At 38.4% G+C, this 18,075-nt stretch overlaps 1 protein-coding gene across 1 annotated transcript in view; it reads left to right on the top strand.

Moving 5' to 3' along the window:
• CALN1 (calneuron 1) overlaps positions 1-18,075 on the top strand; it is a 566,516-nt gene that overhangs the window by 514,996 nt on the left and 33,445 nt on the right. The window contains exon 5 of the mRNA XM_063457364.1: positions 8,915-9,071. Within this exon, the coding sequence (XP_063313434.1) occupies positions 8,915-9,071 (157 nt within the window). The remainder of the gene's footprint in view (positions 1-8,914; positions 9,072-18,075) is intronic.

Genomic DNA, 18,075 nt, shown 5'->3' on the forward strand with positions numbered 1-18,075 from the left:
TGGTAACTGAGTAGAAAATGTTATCATTAATCTACATGATTTTTTCACATTCAAAAGCAATGCATGTGATACATTTTTATTGTGTAAGAAAAAGCCTCCTAACAATGGTATTAGAAAGCAAAACAGAGCAAATGTTATAATTTCAGCTGCGTTCATCACACTTTGTATTTAATAGAGGCCTCTGTCTGAAATATGTCAGACAGAGATATTGTATATTTTATAAATCATTTTGACTCCCACATTTTTACTGAGTTTAACTTATTTTTCCGGTATTCCAGAACAGTATATATATATATATATATATATATATATATATATATATATATATATATATATATATATTAATTCAATTGTTGTTTTGCATATATTTTATAGAAGAAAAGGGGTTGGCACCTATAAATAGAAAATTTAACTCCACATTTAGTGATTTAGAAAATAAATCAAAATAACAATTGGAAAACTGAACCACAGTAGCATGAGATAAAGAGACCAACAGGTCACTAGGCTTACTCCTGTTCTGTTGTTCTCCCACATATCCCGGATATAATGAAAAATATGTTTGATGACCTTTGAGCAAGATTAAAGGGAAACTGTCACTTCTCAAAATCTTAATATTACTTATCCGTTTATTTAACAAGTATGAATTTGTGAGGTATGAACAATAACATAAAAATAGAAACCCACACTTCTTTATCCTCTAAATTGAGTGAAAAGGCATGAAAGGTGTAGGTGAGCGAACGGATAGGTCAGTGTAGAATGTCAACAACACTCGAGGAGAAAGACACTCCAAAATAAATCATTAAAATTCATGCTTATAAATTTAGGGCAGTGGTTCCCAACCCAGTGCTCAAGTACCCAGTTGTGTCTAAAGTGTTTTTCTTTTTTTTTTTTTTTCTAAAAACACCATAGACACAATTGGTTCATTCCTAAATCTTGGACTGTTAGGGGGTACTTGAGGACTGGGTTGGGAACCACTGATTTAGAGCATTGGTTGTGCCACAATTATGTTATCCTGCCAGTATGTGTTTGTGGTTGTTTTGCTGGTGAATCTGACAAATGTTTTGATATATCACTGTACTACCATGGTTTATAGTTAAACCCCTGAGCAGCTGTTACCAGCTCCTGTTGGATCCCCCAGGGATATCATCTCTTGAAATCATTTTTTAACATCCAAATATCTCATTATGCAATTAGTTAGAAAAAGACCCTGACACTTCCAGAGGAATAGAAGCAGATTAAGTAGTACCCACACCTGTCTACCTACGCAATGCAACTGTGAAGTGATTTCATTCCAAAAACAACCATCTTGCAACAATATAATATCAAATACCAATGGGATTTCATGTTGAAAAAAACTGCTTATCTAATATATCATCTCATGAGATCCTAAACCCTAGCCACTGTGATGGGATGGGATGAATATCACTTACACCAGAACCTGATGACCACCTTTGTATAAAAGTTCATATGGCTTTTGTTTTATTATTACTTTTTAATGTTCTCTTGTGAAGCCTGTGATTTTGAACCACAAGCAGCTTTGGCTTTCTATTTATAAAGCAAGTCATGGAAAATTAAGGATTCTGTTGTAACCGCGGCTGGTTCCCTTATTTACCACTATAACGTCTTAAAGCATAGAACTTAGCAGGGCTAACCATACAGATATCTTATCCATAATTTTATATAGTTAGTAAGAGATCCTCCATTTAAAATATATAAATAATTGAGAATACAATATAAAATAAGGATTGTCTTGGAAGCAATAAAATATATAAAAATATAAATATAGACATATAAAATCCATTACAATAATTCACAGCAGAGTTTATAAGGTTAAACTAAATTCTTGCAAATATAATTAACAGATTAACATACCCTCCTGAACATGTCATCATGTCAGCCTCTCTGTCATTTTAAGATGGAGCAGCGTCTGTCTCCAAGTCTCTCCTCTGTGTCTTAACATTTAAAAGTACACCTATTTTTATACCTTAGGTGTCTTCATTTTAGGATTACCGTAGTTCATATATGAAAATGTAACACTTCTTTTACTTTATTCATTGTAGGACCTCCCTTAACTTGGCCAAAATACAACGCCATAAAAACGTAAGGGTGCACACGTCATTGGGAAGTTCTCTGACTTGAGACAAGATGTCATCTTAAAGTCTGAACATCTTTATCTATTTAGGGTTACCACAGTATACTATGTACTAAAACAGTCGTAGCATAGCCTTGAAGCTTGTTTATGCATTATTGTTATTGTATTTTGTCTGGGACAAAATGGCATAAGCATACTATGCACTGAAGGTAAGCAAGAGGTTATTGCTTAAAGACAAAGTACACAGTTTAAGAAATACAACATTTCATTCTAAAACTTGTAATATTTACATTTGCCCATAACACTGTGGACATGGGTAGAAGGCAGGCGCATTCTAGCAGAGTGCGTCTGACACTTCTGTTAGCTCTGAAGCTAACGGAAGTGGAAGATAACCTCCGTGGCTGTTTGATTGGCAGCCTGCAATACATTTTTGCATTAAAGCACTTAGCATTTTTGCATTTATAAAAGTGTCAATTTCTATAGAATTTAACACCATTATGAACTGCAATTAAAATGAACATATCGTAAAATATAAAACACAGGTGTTTTATGTGTGTGTAGTGTCAGGGGTTATCTTATGTAGGTAACAGCTTCAGCCAAAAATGAAAATTTGAAAATGTTGACATATAAACTACGCTAAAAGGAAGATCAATCAGAATCTAACATATTTTTTACTTAATGCTGGCAATGATTTCATGCCATAATACTTTCTGGGATATTATTGCATATGAATAATTATATAGGGTTTTATACGGCATAATACATATGCTTCTTAAGACAATAACTTACTGCTACACCTATCTGCTTAATTTTAGTATATGTTTTTTTCATATAGGTCTTGGAATAAACCACATATGTATTATAACATGGTTTACATTACAGTTTCATGGTAGAATTGTATAGTTTTGTTGGTGCATGTATTTTCTTCCTATCATAACCCTCTGAGAACCACTACGCCAATGATTTGGTTAACATGTCTGTCCTAAACCAGCTGCATTAGGATTAATTGTGTAATTATTTCCTCTTTACGCCTGCATGTGACTTTGGTTATCTAACAAATAGAAAACGTTGTGGGAAGTTCTACATATCTCTATGAGTTTTTAATCTCTTTTAGAGATTACTATGGATACAACTGATATTTTTGTGTAACTTTAACCCGAAAAAAAAGGATTGCGGGTCTCTAATAAATCAAGCTCCATATCTGTACTCAATAATGACATGAAAATGTTTTCCTTTTCTACGGATTAATAACTGGAGCTCAAGTTGCGGTAAATCTCTGAGGGAATTCTCTAGAGAATATTACTAGTAATCATGCAATGGAACTCCACAAGAATATTCAGGCAATGTAAGGTCTAGGCAGGTAAGCTTTATAAATGGATATAACAGTCCAAAGTAGGATAATCTGATATCCATGAGGGCAGATCAGCTTTCACACAGGTTGCCATAGAAGGACCTGGAACCTACCTTGGGCAGACTCACATCTGTTCACATTCCATTCTGATGGTGGTGGAGGATTTCCCTGGTGGTTTCCAGTGGGGATTGAGCTACTAGACAGTTGGGACTGCAGACTGTTATGGAGTTGCATGCTGCTCACCTCACATCCTACATTACTTCCCCTGCATGAACGTTAGGACAAAGTGATCTGATATCACTTCTTCCAAGCGCTGCAGCACATGATTGAAGAGGTTGCTATCAACGCAGTCCAATAATGGGGCTGATCATCTGGCGTTTCACGATGTGGTCTGGTTCATGTGGGCCCCTTTACTTGACCAAGTCCCATAATAGAGTCTTGGGTGTCATTCCATAATAGTGGCCCTGGTTAATCACAGGGATAACAGGCTTAGCTGTTACATTAGGTATAGAATATATGTGATTACAGGTTACTTTAATAGTCACTAAGGGATTAGCCAACGTTTTTGAAGCTGTTGCAATTTATTATTGTAATGCTGTAAAGTGTACATAGAAATAATAATTAAAGCAATAACTCATGCATTTAATTACAAGTCTCCTAAACAATTGTAATACTTCATTACTAAGTGGATTCTTGGGCTCTTGTTAGTATAAAAGATTACACAGGCATATAAATATAGCATTATAAAAAAATGAAAAAAAAGATATTTAAATAATTTTCTATGTGATGAGTTTTTTTTTTTTTTTTTTTAGATTATGCTTATTAAAAGATGCAGGAGAAACATTCACAGTGTATAAAGTCCTGTTCAAATCAAACCAAGATTATGTAGTCAATAAATGTTCGTTGATTAAAGGAAAAATAAATATTTTTCAACAACAAATGACAGAGATTGTAAAACATGCGAACAATATGCACAATAGACAGCTTAACATTTTTGTCAGTATGAAACAAAAAACTGCAATCTACGGTTATATATATATATTATGATGGATGTTGTAAGTGCTCTGTTCTGTACTATGAGCTCTCTGTGTAAAACTGCAGCAGCAAACAAATGTTGTTGCCACCTTTCTTGGAAAATAAAATAGCGGCCATGCTAATTTGCATAATTAGTTATATAGGACATCAAAGCATGTAAATCACAAGGAGTGACATAACAATAAAAATAACAATATTTACAAATACACGGGGTTTATTCACTAAACACCAAATTGTAATGAATTACAGTCCGAATTGCAAAATGTAGGTTCAAATAGCCAAGTTGTGCCTAGGCTGAATTGGAAAATGTTATCAAATTAATTATTTGTGTCTATAATTTTAATTACCGTATTTATCGGCGTATAACACGCACTTTTTCTCCCTGAAAATAGGGAGAAAATCATGGGTGCGTGTTATACGCCGATATCCCACATTTACTTACCTGTCTTGAAGTGTGGGCCGGCTTCACAGCGCGCACCGCGGTACTGGAACTTAAATTTCAGGTTCCGGTTTCCGGCGGGACTGAAAGGAAGTGTGCACACTATTGTGTGCACACTTCCTTTCAGTCCCGCCGGAAACCGGAACCTGAAATTTAAGTTCCACAACCGGCGGGACTGAAAGGAAGTGTGCACACAATAGTGTGCACACTTCCTTTCAGTCCCGCCGGAAACCGGAACCTGAAATTTAAGTTCCAGTACCGCGGTGCGCGCTGTGAAGCCGGCCCACGCTTCAAGACAGGTAAGTAAATATGGGACAGAGGGAAAGTGCACTAGGGGACACTATGGGAGGGGGGACACACTATGGGAGGGGCACTATGGGGGGTGGAGAATACTATGGGAGGGGGGAAGAATACTATGGAAGGGGGGGAACACTATGGGATGAGGGGGGAACACTATGGAAGGGGGGGAGAATACTATGGGGGGGAGAATACTATGGGAGGGGGTGAAGAATACTATGGAAGGGGGGGGAACCCTATGGGATGAGGGGGGGGGGAGAATACTATGGGGGGAGAATACTATGGGAGGGGGGGAGAATACTATGGGAGGGGGGGAAGAATACTATGGAAAGGGGGGGGGGGAACACTATGGGATGAGGGGGGGGAATACTATGGGAGGGGTGGAAATTTCCTGGAATTTCCTTCTGAAAAAGAGGTGCGTGTTATACGCCGGCGCGTGTTATACGCCGATAAATACGGTAATATTTAAATTTACTACTTTTAAAAGTTTAATGAATAAACCTATGTAGTTTATACCCTGAAGTAAAGAGTTTACGATAAAGAATTAAAAACCAAAGTACCTAGTAAAGGCTAAAGTAGTGGATTTGGACAAAAAAAAACTCCAGTTCTACTATAGTCCCAGTTCCAATCATTTATGGCTTGAATTTAGCAATTTGTTGTTTTTTTGAAGATGCCTTGTGTGAATGCATTAGTGTATTTAGGCATTCACACAAAGCATTTTTTTATCCCCCACCTCAGTCCCTGCCCCCCTCCTCAGCCCTTATCCCCTTTCTTAGCCCCTGTCCTCATCCTCAACCCCTGTCCTCCTTTCCCTGTCCCTTTTCTCAGCCTTGTCCCCTTCTTCAGCCCCTGACCCCTTCCTCAGGCCCTGTCCACCTTCCTCAGCTCCTGTTCCCCCTCCTCAGCTTCTTTTCTACTTCCTCAGCTCCTGTTCCCCTTCCCCTTCCTCAGCCCCTGTCCATTTGCTCCACCCCTGACACCCTTATCCTGTCCCTTTCCTCAGCTCTGTCCACTTCCTCAGCCCCTTCCCCCTCTCCTCAGCCCCCCTCCCCCTTACTCAGCTCCTCTCCCCACCTCTCAGCTTCTGTCCCCTCTCTCAGCTCCTGTACTCCTTCCTCAGCCCCATGCCCCCCCCACCACAGCCCCCATAACATCTTCATTACATCTCCTTTCCCCCAATTGCAAGCCATATCACCCACACCACAGAGTATGGATGTGTGTGTCAGTAGGTGTGTGTGTGTTTATGTCTGTGTGTGTGTGTGTGTGTGTTTATGTCTGTGTGTGTGTGTTTCAGTATGTCTGTGTGTGTGTGCCAGTATGTCTGTGTGTGTGTCTGTCAGTATGTTAACCTCCATCTGTGCCTGTCCTGTTAACTCCCATTTATGTCTCTCCACATGTTGTCACCCATCTATGTCTATCCTGTTGACTCTTTGTGTCCAAACCCCATCTGTGTCTCTCTACCTGTTAACCACATCTGTGTCTCTCCTCATGTTAACCCTGTCTGTGTCTCTACCTGTTAGCCCCGTATGTTAATATGTGTCTCTCCTCCTGTTAATAATATCTGTGAGCCCATCAAAGAATGAGACCCCCTATGTGTCTCTCCTTGTGATAAGCCCAAGGGCAGGCTGGGATGGGAAGCAGGGAGGCAATTGCCCCCCAGGTCGTCCTAAATCCAGGGCTGTCCACATCTAGCAAAAAAAGGAAAGATCTGAATTCCCTACCTCTAGCTGGGGACTTTTTTCAACTTACTTCTCTCACCTCTCAGTTAACCTCCATCTGTGCCTATCCTGTTAACTCCCATTTATGTCTCTCCACATATTGTCACCCATCTACGTCTATCCTGTTAACCTGATCTGTGTCTCTCCACCTGTTAGCCCCCATCTGTGTCTCTTCACTTGTTTACTCCCCACCTATATTTCTCCATCTGGTAATCTCCATCTGTGTCTCTCCTCCAACTTGTGTCCCCCATTCCTTACTTACCTGATCTACAGGCTGGGGCATGCAACTTGAACTCTCTGTTATCTGTAGCTGCTCCCCGCAGATTCAGTCAGGAGTGAGAGTTATCCTTGCCTCAGTCTCTCCACACACCTAGGGACACCTACCTATTGTCCCAACTAACCAGCCCTGGTATTGCAGTCTAATCTCAATCCCAAAAGAATTACCAGCAGCCTCAAATACCAGCTGTACAGGTAAAATACCAGCCAGATGGCAACACTACAGGCAGGTTAGGTCCAGTGGCAGTAGATATATCCCAACATGGTTGGTCAGCCAGATAACTAAGTAACATTTTCTCAAAAAAATCAGTATACATCAAGCATGTCAAACTCAAAGGCTACCATGTGCCATAAGATTATGTGGGCCGCAAAAAAGCAGACTTACATTTTCATAGAAACTTAGGTTTGTTTTGAAAAGTACAGTATAAAAAAACAGCATCCCCCTATCCTAAACCCCAGCACCCCCTCTACTAAACCCCAGTCCCCCCTCTATACTAAATTCCACCCCCTCCCCCCTCTATACTAACTCCCAGTCCCCCCTCTATGCTAAATCCCAGTCACCCCCCTCCTCCCCCCCTACTAAACCCTGGCCCTTGTTTAAAAAAACAAACAAACAAAAAAACAATATTCGCCAACAAGCAGACTCCACTAACATTGCCGCTGCCAGTATACGACTCCAGAGTCCGCCTCTGGAGTCCAGACCCCAAATGGTGCCATAGCACCCTGTGCCAAAGTGGATCCTCCTGCTACTCATTGAAACCCTGTGAAGGTGGAGCACATTGACGTCACGTCGGAATGTGACATGGCATTGTGTGCCTCCGTGCACCTCCAGGTCCTCCACTGTCCAGCCACGACCATCGCAACTCTGACCAACACGCACTCACTTACTGACTGGCACACACACTCACTCTCTGACACACACAATCACTGACTGACTGACACACACACACACACACACACACACACAGTGAGCAACAGACACACTGACAGACACACATACTGATAGACACTCACTCACTCACTTTCTGACAGACACACACGCTCATTAACTGACAGACAGACACACACACACATACTGAGATACACGCACACTGTAAGACACACACACTCACTGACAGACACACGCACACTCACACACATTTACACATTTTTGCACACACTCACATCATTTAATTTATTGCTCCCTACTTTTGGGAGCTGGTGTGGGGTCTCTCCCTGCGGTCCAGGGGGGATCTTCTCTCGGTAGGTCTCCTACCTGCTCCTCACTGCTCCCTCACTGGCGCAGTTTAGTGATGCCAGGTGCCAGAATTATGTCATATTCTGGCACCCGACATCAATACAGAGCACGTGCGAGGGAGCAGTGAGGAGCAGGAAGAACTCTCCGCCAGGTACATTTTTAATGAGTTGGCATCTGCAATGTGGGAAGAGCAGGTGCCTACTCTGCCTTATTAAGCATGGCAAACTCTCGGCTCGCCGATCCGCAAAGATATTCATTTTGGGCCGCATGCGGCCCACAACCTGCGAGTTTGACATGCTTGGTATACAATATTTATTTATTTTTTAAATCATTAGGTTTCATTAAATGTAAACATTTTTTAAAAATGAGTTGGATAAAAAGTGAAAAGGGTTTACTTTTATTTCACTCCACATGTTTAAATTGCTCTACATATGTAATTTTCTGAGTAGTGTTTTCATTTTCTCCACAGTTTGATATGCAGAGGATAACATTGGAAGAACTAAAGCACATACTGTATCACGCATTTCGTGATCACTTAACAATGAAGGACATTGAAAATATTATCATTAATGAAGAGGAGAGCTTAAACGAAAACTCTGGAAACTGCCAGACAGAGTTTGAAGGACGTAGGTATCATGACTGGGTTTCTAAATAAACAATGTATCTTATTTATCTTGTAGTGTGTACTTGCTTTGCAGTTAATGAAATGTATCTTATTTTTTTTTTCTTCATTTCAGCATTTTCCAAGATTTGTCTTTGTTCTGCTCAGATGACCGTTTTGTATATAACAAAACCAAATGCAGGGTGATTCAGTAAATGAAATTGATAAAATTTTGATCAGAATGGCAATTCTTATATTTACTAAAGTTAATTTCAGTCGGAATTTGGCCAACCTGACCAAATCTGCATCAATTGGTTAGATACATTCGGTGTTCGGTTTAAAATCAATGCTTTTAAAATCCAAACACTATTCAAAGTATAGAGTTTGGAATATGTACAAAGCACCGATTTGCCCATAGGCGGCGGGTGGTGCTTCATTTAAAAATACAAATGCAATCCCCCGGGTTGCTATAAGTACCCAAGCTCCTTCAAATTAAATTAGCTTACCCCCTCCACCCTGATAATAGTGAAAAAAAACAAAAGCAAAACAGCTTGTAAACCAATCAAAACACACAGACAGTCAAGTCTCACATGAGAATGTTCCAAGTAAAGTCCTGAGAGAAGTGAAACTTGCTCATCATGATCATTTTATTGGTTGGGTTTTCCTACCTTGAAATCTCATTCTTTGAGGGGCTCACATGTAATTGTATTTGTTGCATCACAATTTTAATTTTTTAAAGAGTTTTTTTTACAGTTTGATCCTTTTTTATTTTCATTAGTAACGTCAGTATATTGTGATTTAATTTTATGGGGGGGGGGGCTTCTGGAGCTGAAGAAAAGATTTAAGAAAAAAGAAGATGTCTGATTTTTACAATTAGAAGTTGTATTGGTTCCCCTCACTGTTATTAGGAGGAGAGGTTTAGGTAGGATCCTTTTATGAAGTGAGAGAGGTGGCTAGGGCCTTGGGGACTCCTAGCCACCATCAGAATGGACTCAAGGACAATAGGTGGTGGGAAATTGCATTTCCATCCCACCTTTTATATTTACTCTTATAAGATGAGGGGGCATTTTCCCTGGTTATTATACCTATAGCCACCACCCCCTATGTTTAATAAGCAAGATGACTCCCCCTGTTTATTTTTTGTATGTACTTTCCCTTTCCCACTGGCTATGGGTGGGGACAGGAAGGTGCCAGCAGACAAATAGTTTGGATTTTTTAAATCTGGCCTGGAATGGAAGCAGCAATCCTAGTCCAGATTTTAGACATCTTGCAGTTTTTGGTCTGGAGAAAATCCAGACTATATTCAGGCTCAGCTAATGAGAACAAATATCCCAGTGTCACCCAAAATTGTGGGATACACTGGGAGGAAGCACAAAAGTATTGTAAACGTTATTCTCAATGATACAAAAAATAATGGTCCACTTAAAAAGAAAATATGAATAGTATTAAAACAGGGGTAGGACAGGTAGGGAAGAGGGTATTTGCAAAGAGAGGTAGAAGGTCTGCATCCTTAAACTAGACTCATCAAAACTTCCCCTGTACACTGTGTCCCAAAATGCCAGAGAGGGAACCAGGAGGTTGCAAAAGATAAAGGTACTACAAATTTTCCATTAATACAAATATTTTGCTGTCCCTATATACCTCGGCACCACACAGAGCTAATGCCTACCTGAACCAGTAACCCTGAACACTCAAAACAAACATTCAAATGTGCATAGTGCTACCCAAGTGCAAATTGAAAGTAAAAGAGCTCTATATTCAGGCTCATTAAGAGCTTGTTTTGCTAAATCCAGACAGTGTTAAATACCATAAGCAATGTCCAGATTTTGCATTCCACATGGTTTTGCCAAATTTTGTACTGGACCATTTTGAATTTAGTGAATTTCCCTGATGGCATACACCCAGAATTGATTGAAAACCTTTATAATAAAATTAATTAATCAGTAAAACACTTTCCAGAATTGCTGGCTTTTATGTCTTACATATATAATACATAATTTTGTCATTTGCTGGGAAAATAGTAATATTCTTTACATCTTGTGATATTGTTATCATATTTAATGCTGTAGCTTTTTTTTCTGTTAGTATACACCAAAACTGAGTGCAAACATCTCTTTAAAATCACAATAGATTGATCATTGAAATTGATCATGTCATTTTAATAAAGCACTTTGTAAAGCTCAGTGGAATGTTTTTTGGTAATAAAGTGAATTTTATGTCTTAGGAAAGAGAGAGAACTAAGCTAAGAAATTTGTGTTTATTTGGTGATTATTATTAGTGTAAATTTAATCAAATAACAGTTGGTGGAAGCACATTCATGAAACAGAGTTGGATGAGGAAAAAGTATTGAAAATAAATGTATATAAAACTCTAAGTAAATCATCATCAGTGAAGGAGCTTATTGCGTTACAAAATCAGGTATGTCTTTGTAAGAAAACTATGGAGAGCGATATGTACAATATTTTACTTTAGGATAGGTATGTGAAAATGTATATGAATATATGAAATGGTAAAAATGTAACTATGTAAAGTAATACACATTTTGTTTGTTTTAAAAAGACCAACTTTCTTCTAAAATTAATATGGTTAAGTAGTGGGTTAGTAGCTTCGGTGTGTACAATTTACAGCTTATGAAAGTATAAACTGAAACTCTATCTGACTATTCTTTGTAAACTTTTAACAAAAAGTTAAAAGAACACTGTAGGCACCCAGACCACTTCAGTCCATTGAAGTGGTCTGGGTGCCAACACCCATCACCCATAACCCTGAGCATGTAATTATTGCAGTTTTTCTAAACTACAATAATTACCTGCTAGGGTTAAGTCTTCCTCTAGTGGCTATCTACCAGGCCGCCACTAGAGGTACTTCCGGGTTCTTAGACTACTTTTGGTCATCTAAATGACGCTGGACGTCCTTACGCTATGCATGAGGACTTCCAGCATTGCCAGAATTCACATAGGAAAGCATTGAATAATGTTTTCCTATGGGGAGATTCTAATGCAAGCGCGTTAGGTCTCCTCCGCCGGCAGACGTCGGCGGGGGATGAGCATAGGCGGACCTGAGGAAGCTGTGTATTCCCAGTGACTGAAGTGGTTATTAACCCCTTCAGCACCACGGGAGGAGACCTTGACAGAAGGGTAAACTACAGTTCCAGGAAAACAAGTTTGTTTAAATTGGTACGAATATCTTATTTTAGTAAAGGGGAAAACAATCTAAGTTTAAAGGATCATTAAAGTCACCCAGACCACTTCATCTCATTGAAGATATGAATCTATTTTGATGTTCTCTGAGTAGCTCGATGCAAGATGTATAAGATTGACAGAGTACTATATGTATGTCAGGAAACGTTTTACTGGACCTTTGAATGGCCTGACTTAACGTACCCCAGAATAGTAAGAAAACTAGCCGAGGTCAGGGACACAGAATGAGACACAGCGATAAGGAAAAACCAAAAGTCAAGGTTACCAGAAATCAGGGAAGTCAAAACTAAGCCAAAGTAAAAAAACATAAAAACACCATAAGGAACACACTCTCGGATAACCATTTAAGGGAAACCACGACAGGGCAATGAACTAAGGAATAAGTGAGTTTAAATAACCCTCTTGCAGATCCGATTAGCTGTACCTAGCCTTTGACCCTAAAACGTGCATGTGCGTCTTTTGCGTGACGTCACACACACGCCGACATTGTCTTTACCATGGACGGACGTGGGGCTATATAATTGCCTGGGTCCGCAACGGCACAGATATGCCGCACAAGTCAGGCATCATGACAGAAGACCGCCGAGCGGCACTCCCCTCGATCTTCAGAAGGTAATTATCTCAGATTTTGCCACATGAATACGAAGGATACGTGACAATGTAGACATCTGTGAAGGTGTGTCTCATGTGTGGGACTTGTAAAGAATAAAATACATTAGGGAAACTGATAGTGTCGTTATAGATATTTGTACAAGCAATTAAGGAAAGTATAAGTTTGGAACATTTAAAAAAAATGAATTATGTGTAACAGAGAGTAATGACATCCTGTGGGATAGATGACTTTCTGGGTAAGTGGATGACTATAGTCAATGGAGTGTAATAAATTGAAAGATGTGTGACATCCATGTAGACCAGAAAAGACCAGTTTTCTGGACTTATTGGATAAATCTATCTAGTAAACCACAATGTGGTCAAAACATAAACATCTTTGGGAAAAATGCAATAAAGAATTGGAATTGTTAAAAATAATAATTTTAATAAAGTGTGTAAATTAACTGTGATTTTTTGATTACTTGGGGTTGTTGACATTAAAGCTGGCTCTATATAATAATAAAATAATAATAATAATAATAAAATAATAGTTCTTAAGAGGATGTATTCATTGTCTCCAAATCTGGAACTAAAAGAGAATTCAGATTGTGATCAATTAAGAATTGTTAAAGGGATTTATCATAAAGCTAGTGTATATAAGCTTAAGAGGTATGAGTTAACAATTGCAATATCAAATGAGCTGTGTATTTCAGAGTCCAGTTGAATCGTTTTGGTTACAATTTCTTGTAAAAAGTTATCACTAATTCTGTGAGCATAGTGTAAACGTGGTACCATTTAGTAAGCACCGACCAACCAAAATTTAAAAAAATATTCTAAAACGGTGCATAAAAAAATTACAGTAATGAACATTACATATTTCCCTTATTGGCATCTTTACTGTAAAAAACAAAAGAAAAGAAAAACAAGACAACAGACACAATTGCACATTGTGATACTGAATAAAAATGGATATGGTAAATATTACTTGTTTAAAAAAATATTTTATAAGAAAACAGCGCCGCATATACTTAAAGCATTTGGTTCGTCAAGCTGCTAAATTAGTTCTAAATTGTAAATACATTTGTAGTTTTGAAATTAATTACAACCCAGATTTTGATTAGTAAATTACTTCAAGTGCCAAATGCAAAACAGTAGTAGTTATTATTTTTTGCACTTTATTATTAGTGCATGCCTCCCAGGCTGTGTAGTTGAGAATGGGTGATTAGATGGTTAAGAATGCATTTTCTTTTGGACAGGGAATGTGGTCATACTGCCAATTTCAGATTAGATGATATGGAGATAACAAGTATATGTGGGTTGTGATTAACCCGAGAAAGGTTTGAAAAGATTGAGACAAATCTACATTCCTAAACCTAAATTCTAAAATGGTGTGTTTTCGATAATGTTAAACAAACAAAGAAATGAGTGTCCTAACTAGTAAAATATAACTTTTAATGGTAATATTTAAACATTGGTAAGAATAAATTTATGGGAATGAAATATCCAGTTTCTAAAATATGTATAGACCAATATTTATAGGTATGGTGATAAACCAATGTATTGGGAGACTGATTGATAACTTGTCAATCAGAAAATATATAGAGCTAAGATGAATCCTATTACAGGATGTCCCAAACCCTTCTCTAATGATAGCTGCCCTAAATCATATTTGTCAGCAGTGGTCAAAAAATATAGTAATAAATAATGATAGAGTACAGAGTAATTGCATAATTTAGGGCAGTTATCATAGGAGAAGGGTTTGGGACATGCTGTAATAGGATTAATCTTAGCTCTATATATTTTCTGATTGACAAGTTATCAATCAGACTACCAATACATTGGTTTATCACTATACCTATAAATATTGGTCTATACATATTTTAGAAACTGGATATTTCATTCCCAGTAATTTATTCTCACCAATTTTTAAATATTACCATTAAAAGTTATATTTTATTAGTTAGGACACCTCATTTCTTTGTTTGTTTATTGCTTTAGTCTATGGGTTAACCCCTTAACGAGTGTTCCTTAAGCTTCCTTTCGTTCTGTCTTGTTGTTTTCGATAATGAGACTTACATGGGTATTTGCTGAAGTCCAAATGATCCTGTGCCAAGTGAGACAAAACCATTCAATGCAGTGCAGGCCGATTTTTTTCAATTGCAAAATCTGGACATTGTTATTTGAATTTAACAATGTCCAGATTTTACAAACCACAGTCTAAATGAGCCTGCATTTGGTCTATATTTCATCCTAACAGTAAGTTAATGAATGGTTGAAATCTAGACCTGGATAGCCAGGCACAGGTCCTCCACCAAGTGCCTGGGAATTCTGTTGCAGCCTGCTGTGGGGACGCATCCAGCCTCTTCGGGTTCTAGTTCTAAGCACAGAGCTGCTGCACTCACAGTCCCCTAAAAACTGATGGTGCTAGCTTACTGACACTTACCACCCTATAAGAGGTGTAGTGCAACACTTGCTGATATTCCAAAATGGGGGACGCCCATCTCTCGGAGTCATATACCACGGGTTTCTCCTGGAGGTCTTCCCGCGACTTAGTTGCTGATTCCCCGTTGCAACTTGACCTAATCTACCAGCGCTTCTGGTTCACAACTCAGCGACGCCTTACAGCTACTTAGGCTAAACATAAGAAGGGAGCCGAGAGCAATGAGACTAAGGGGCATACTCGAGGTGAAGAGATGGGGATGTCATAAGGTACTGCACAGGGCTTGATTGCCTCACATTGCCCAAACCGTGCAAAGATTGTCTTCAAAGAGTAGCTAAAATCACCCCAATCTTCCGACCGCCCTCAGCAGAGAATAGTCTCGGACTGCTGCAGTACCTGAGCCCACGGGACACGGATGCTGGCCCTTGCCCAGGCCTGGGGCTGGAGGGGCACTCGACTCTGGCGAGCAAGCCTAAGTTCATGGCTCATCACTTATCTGGGAGATATCCTTGACTATGCCAATGCAATAGGCTGTATATATATATATGGTGACTATTCCACACCCAGCTGCCTCACGTCACAGTTACCGCATCTGCAGAGGCCAAGTGTGCCATTTAATTTTTGTGTATCTTTTATTTTGCCTACACATAAGTTTTTATTTCTCCTAAGAAAATGTTATTTTTGCCCGACGCCTGCATATAATCGATCCTCCATTTGAAGCCAGCCTGGTGAGGTAATCTTCTGGGGTCCTATAATCTATAATTAATGCCTATCATTATATTACCGGGTTTTTCATTGTGTGATACGCCATGTGTGCCATCCTATTCTGCTAATTAGTTGACTTACACTTGTCTGATTTACTTTATTTTGAAGAAAAAAAAGTGCAGCATTTCCCTGTTACAATGGCTAAAGGCAAAGGTCAACAAATTGCTACTTAAAACCTAATAAAATAAATCTAAATAAAACAAAGTAATACCAGTTAGATTTGGCATAATTCTGTCTCTGTTATTACTTCATTAAATAAGTTCACTAAGGTATGATCAAGTCTTTAAGCAGCTATTGCTCATGAGAAAAAAAACGGGTCTGTTAATCAAGCATCGTTGGAGCTATAGGGAAAAATATATCAAGATACAGTCTCATTTCAATGGGATTATATGTATTTTTCCTGATAATTTTATTTAAATTGTATGTTGCAGTCATTTTTTTACTATAGTTATTTTGCATTACCTAAATGTGGAAACTGATAGGGAAACATTTGGAAGGTTTGTATTGTGAATGTTCATCTCATTATGTAGTTAAATAAAACCTGTTAAACCTGGAAATGTGCCTTTTTTTAGAGAAGATCAAAACCAATGCAATATGTGAGGAAATTAGAGTTTAGATGTAGTGCAGTCTTAACTTCCCAGATGCTCTGCTATGGAATCTAGTCCCCACAGTTATTAACATGAGTCAAATCAGGGCTTAACACTCCAAGTTGACTAGCGCCCCTCTGGAGTCCTGATTGCAGTCCATTTTATCAGTGCATTATCCATCTGCAGCTAAAACCTTTCAAGTATATACTTGGCATGTTAGTCAACAGAACAACCATAAATATGACAAGTTCCTGTCCGTTGCAAAATTGTGCCTTTTCATATTGTTTTCCATTTTCGTAGTACAAGAAGTATTGTGAACCACATCTGGCATCAATTGTAAGAACATTTTTATGTACTAGACTTGGAGATTCATTTTGGTATGTCCAAATTTCGACTAATCGTGTAATTGGTAGAATTTCTGAGCAAATATTTACCCAAATCATGAACCAACCAAAATGTGGACATAGTTTTAATGGTAGTGATTCTGATTTCCTCTTGCGGTACAACAATAAGATAATTGATGGACAGGGTTATATACTAAAGTTAGAATTCAAAGTGAATTCAAAGAGAATTAAAAATGTAAGGCTAGAGTAGCCAAAATGAAAGCATAGCTTGCTTAGAGATGTATTTCAGTTTCAGTGTGAAATTCACAATAATGGGGATTTAGTTACAATCTATGATCATACATTGTATAAGCCTGCCACAACGTCAATGTACCCATCTTTGGCAGGTCCTACTCTAACAGCCTAATGTCTGCTCTACTGAGATTTACCCACTTACTTAGGGAAAAAAATTCCATCTGGGGCTCTCTGCAGTACAATGTTAAATAGGACCCTGGGATGAGGCACCTGTGTGTATATATATATGTATGTATATATGTATGTATATATATATATATATATATATATATATATATATATATATATATATATATATATCTCTTGTGTATTGTATAATTTGGCCCCCAGCAGCACCCCCATTTATGCATGTTCAGGTGAGTGCAGCCAACCCCCCCTTGTTTCATATATATATATTTGGGAGTCTAGCCAACTCCTTGGTTTTGCACCCCTCCCTGTCACATGTGCCTATTTAGCCTTGTTCTGCAGAGAGCCCCAGATGGAATTTCCCCCCCAAGTAAGTGGGTTAATCTCATAAGAGCAGACATTAGGCTGTTAGTGTAGGACCTGCCAAAGATGGGGTATATTGATGTTGTGGCAGGCTTATGCAATGTATGATCATATAATGTAACTAAACCCCCATTATGTTTGCCTAGACTGGGTGTTTTTAAAAAAACAAATAAAATCTTTCAACATTGAAGTTGCTGTTTAGTGGATAGGTGAGTGCACTGGATCTTGTGTATTGTATAAATATATATTTATATATATATATATATATATATATATATATATATATATATAGCGGGCTACTGGAACAAATCATTCCTGG

Source organism: Pelobates fuscus, chromosome 1 (genome assembly GCF_036172605.1).
Source record: "Pelobates fuscus isolate aPelFus1 chromosome 1, aPelFus1.pri, whole genome shotgun sequence".
Lineage (NCBI taxonomy): Eukaryota > Metazoa > Chordata > Amphibia > Anura > Pelobatidae > Pelobates > Pelobates fuscus.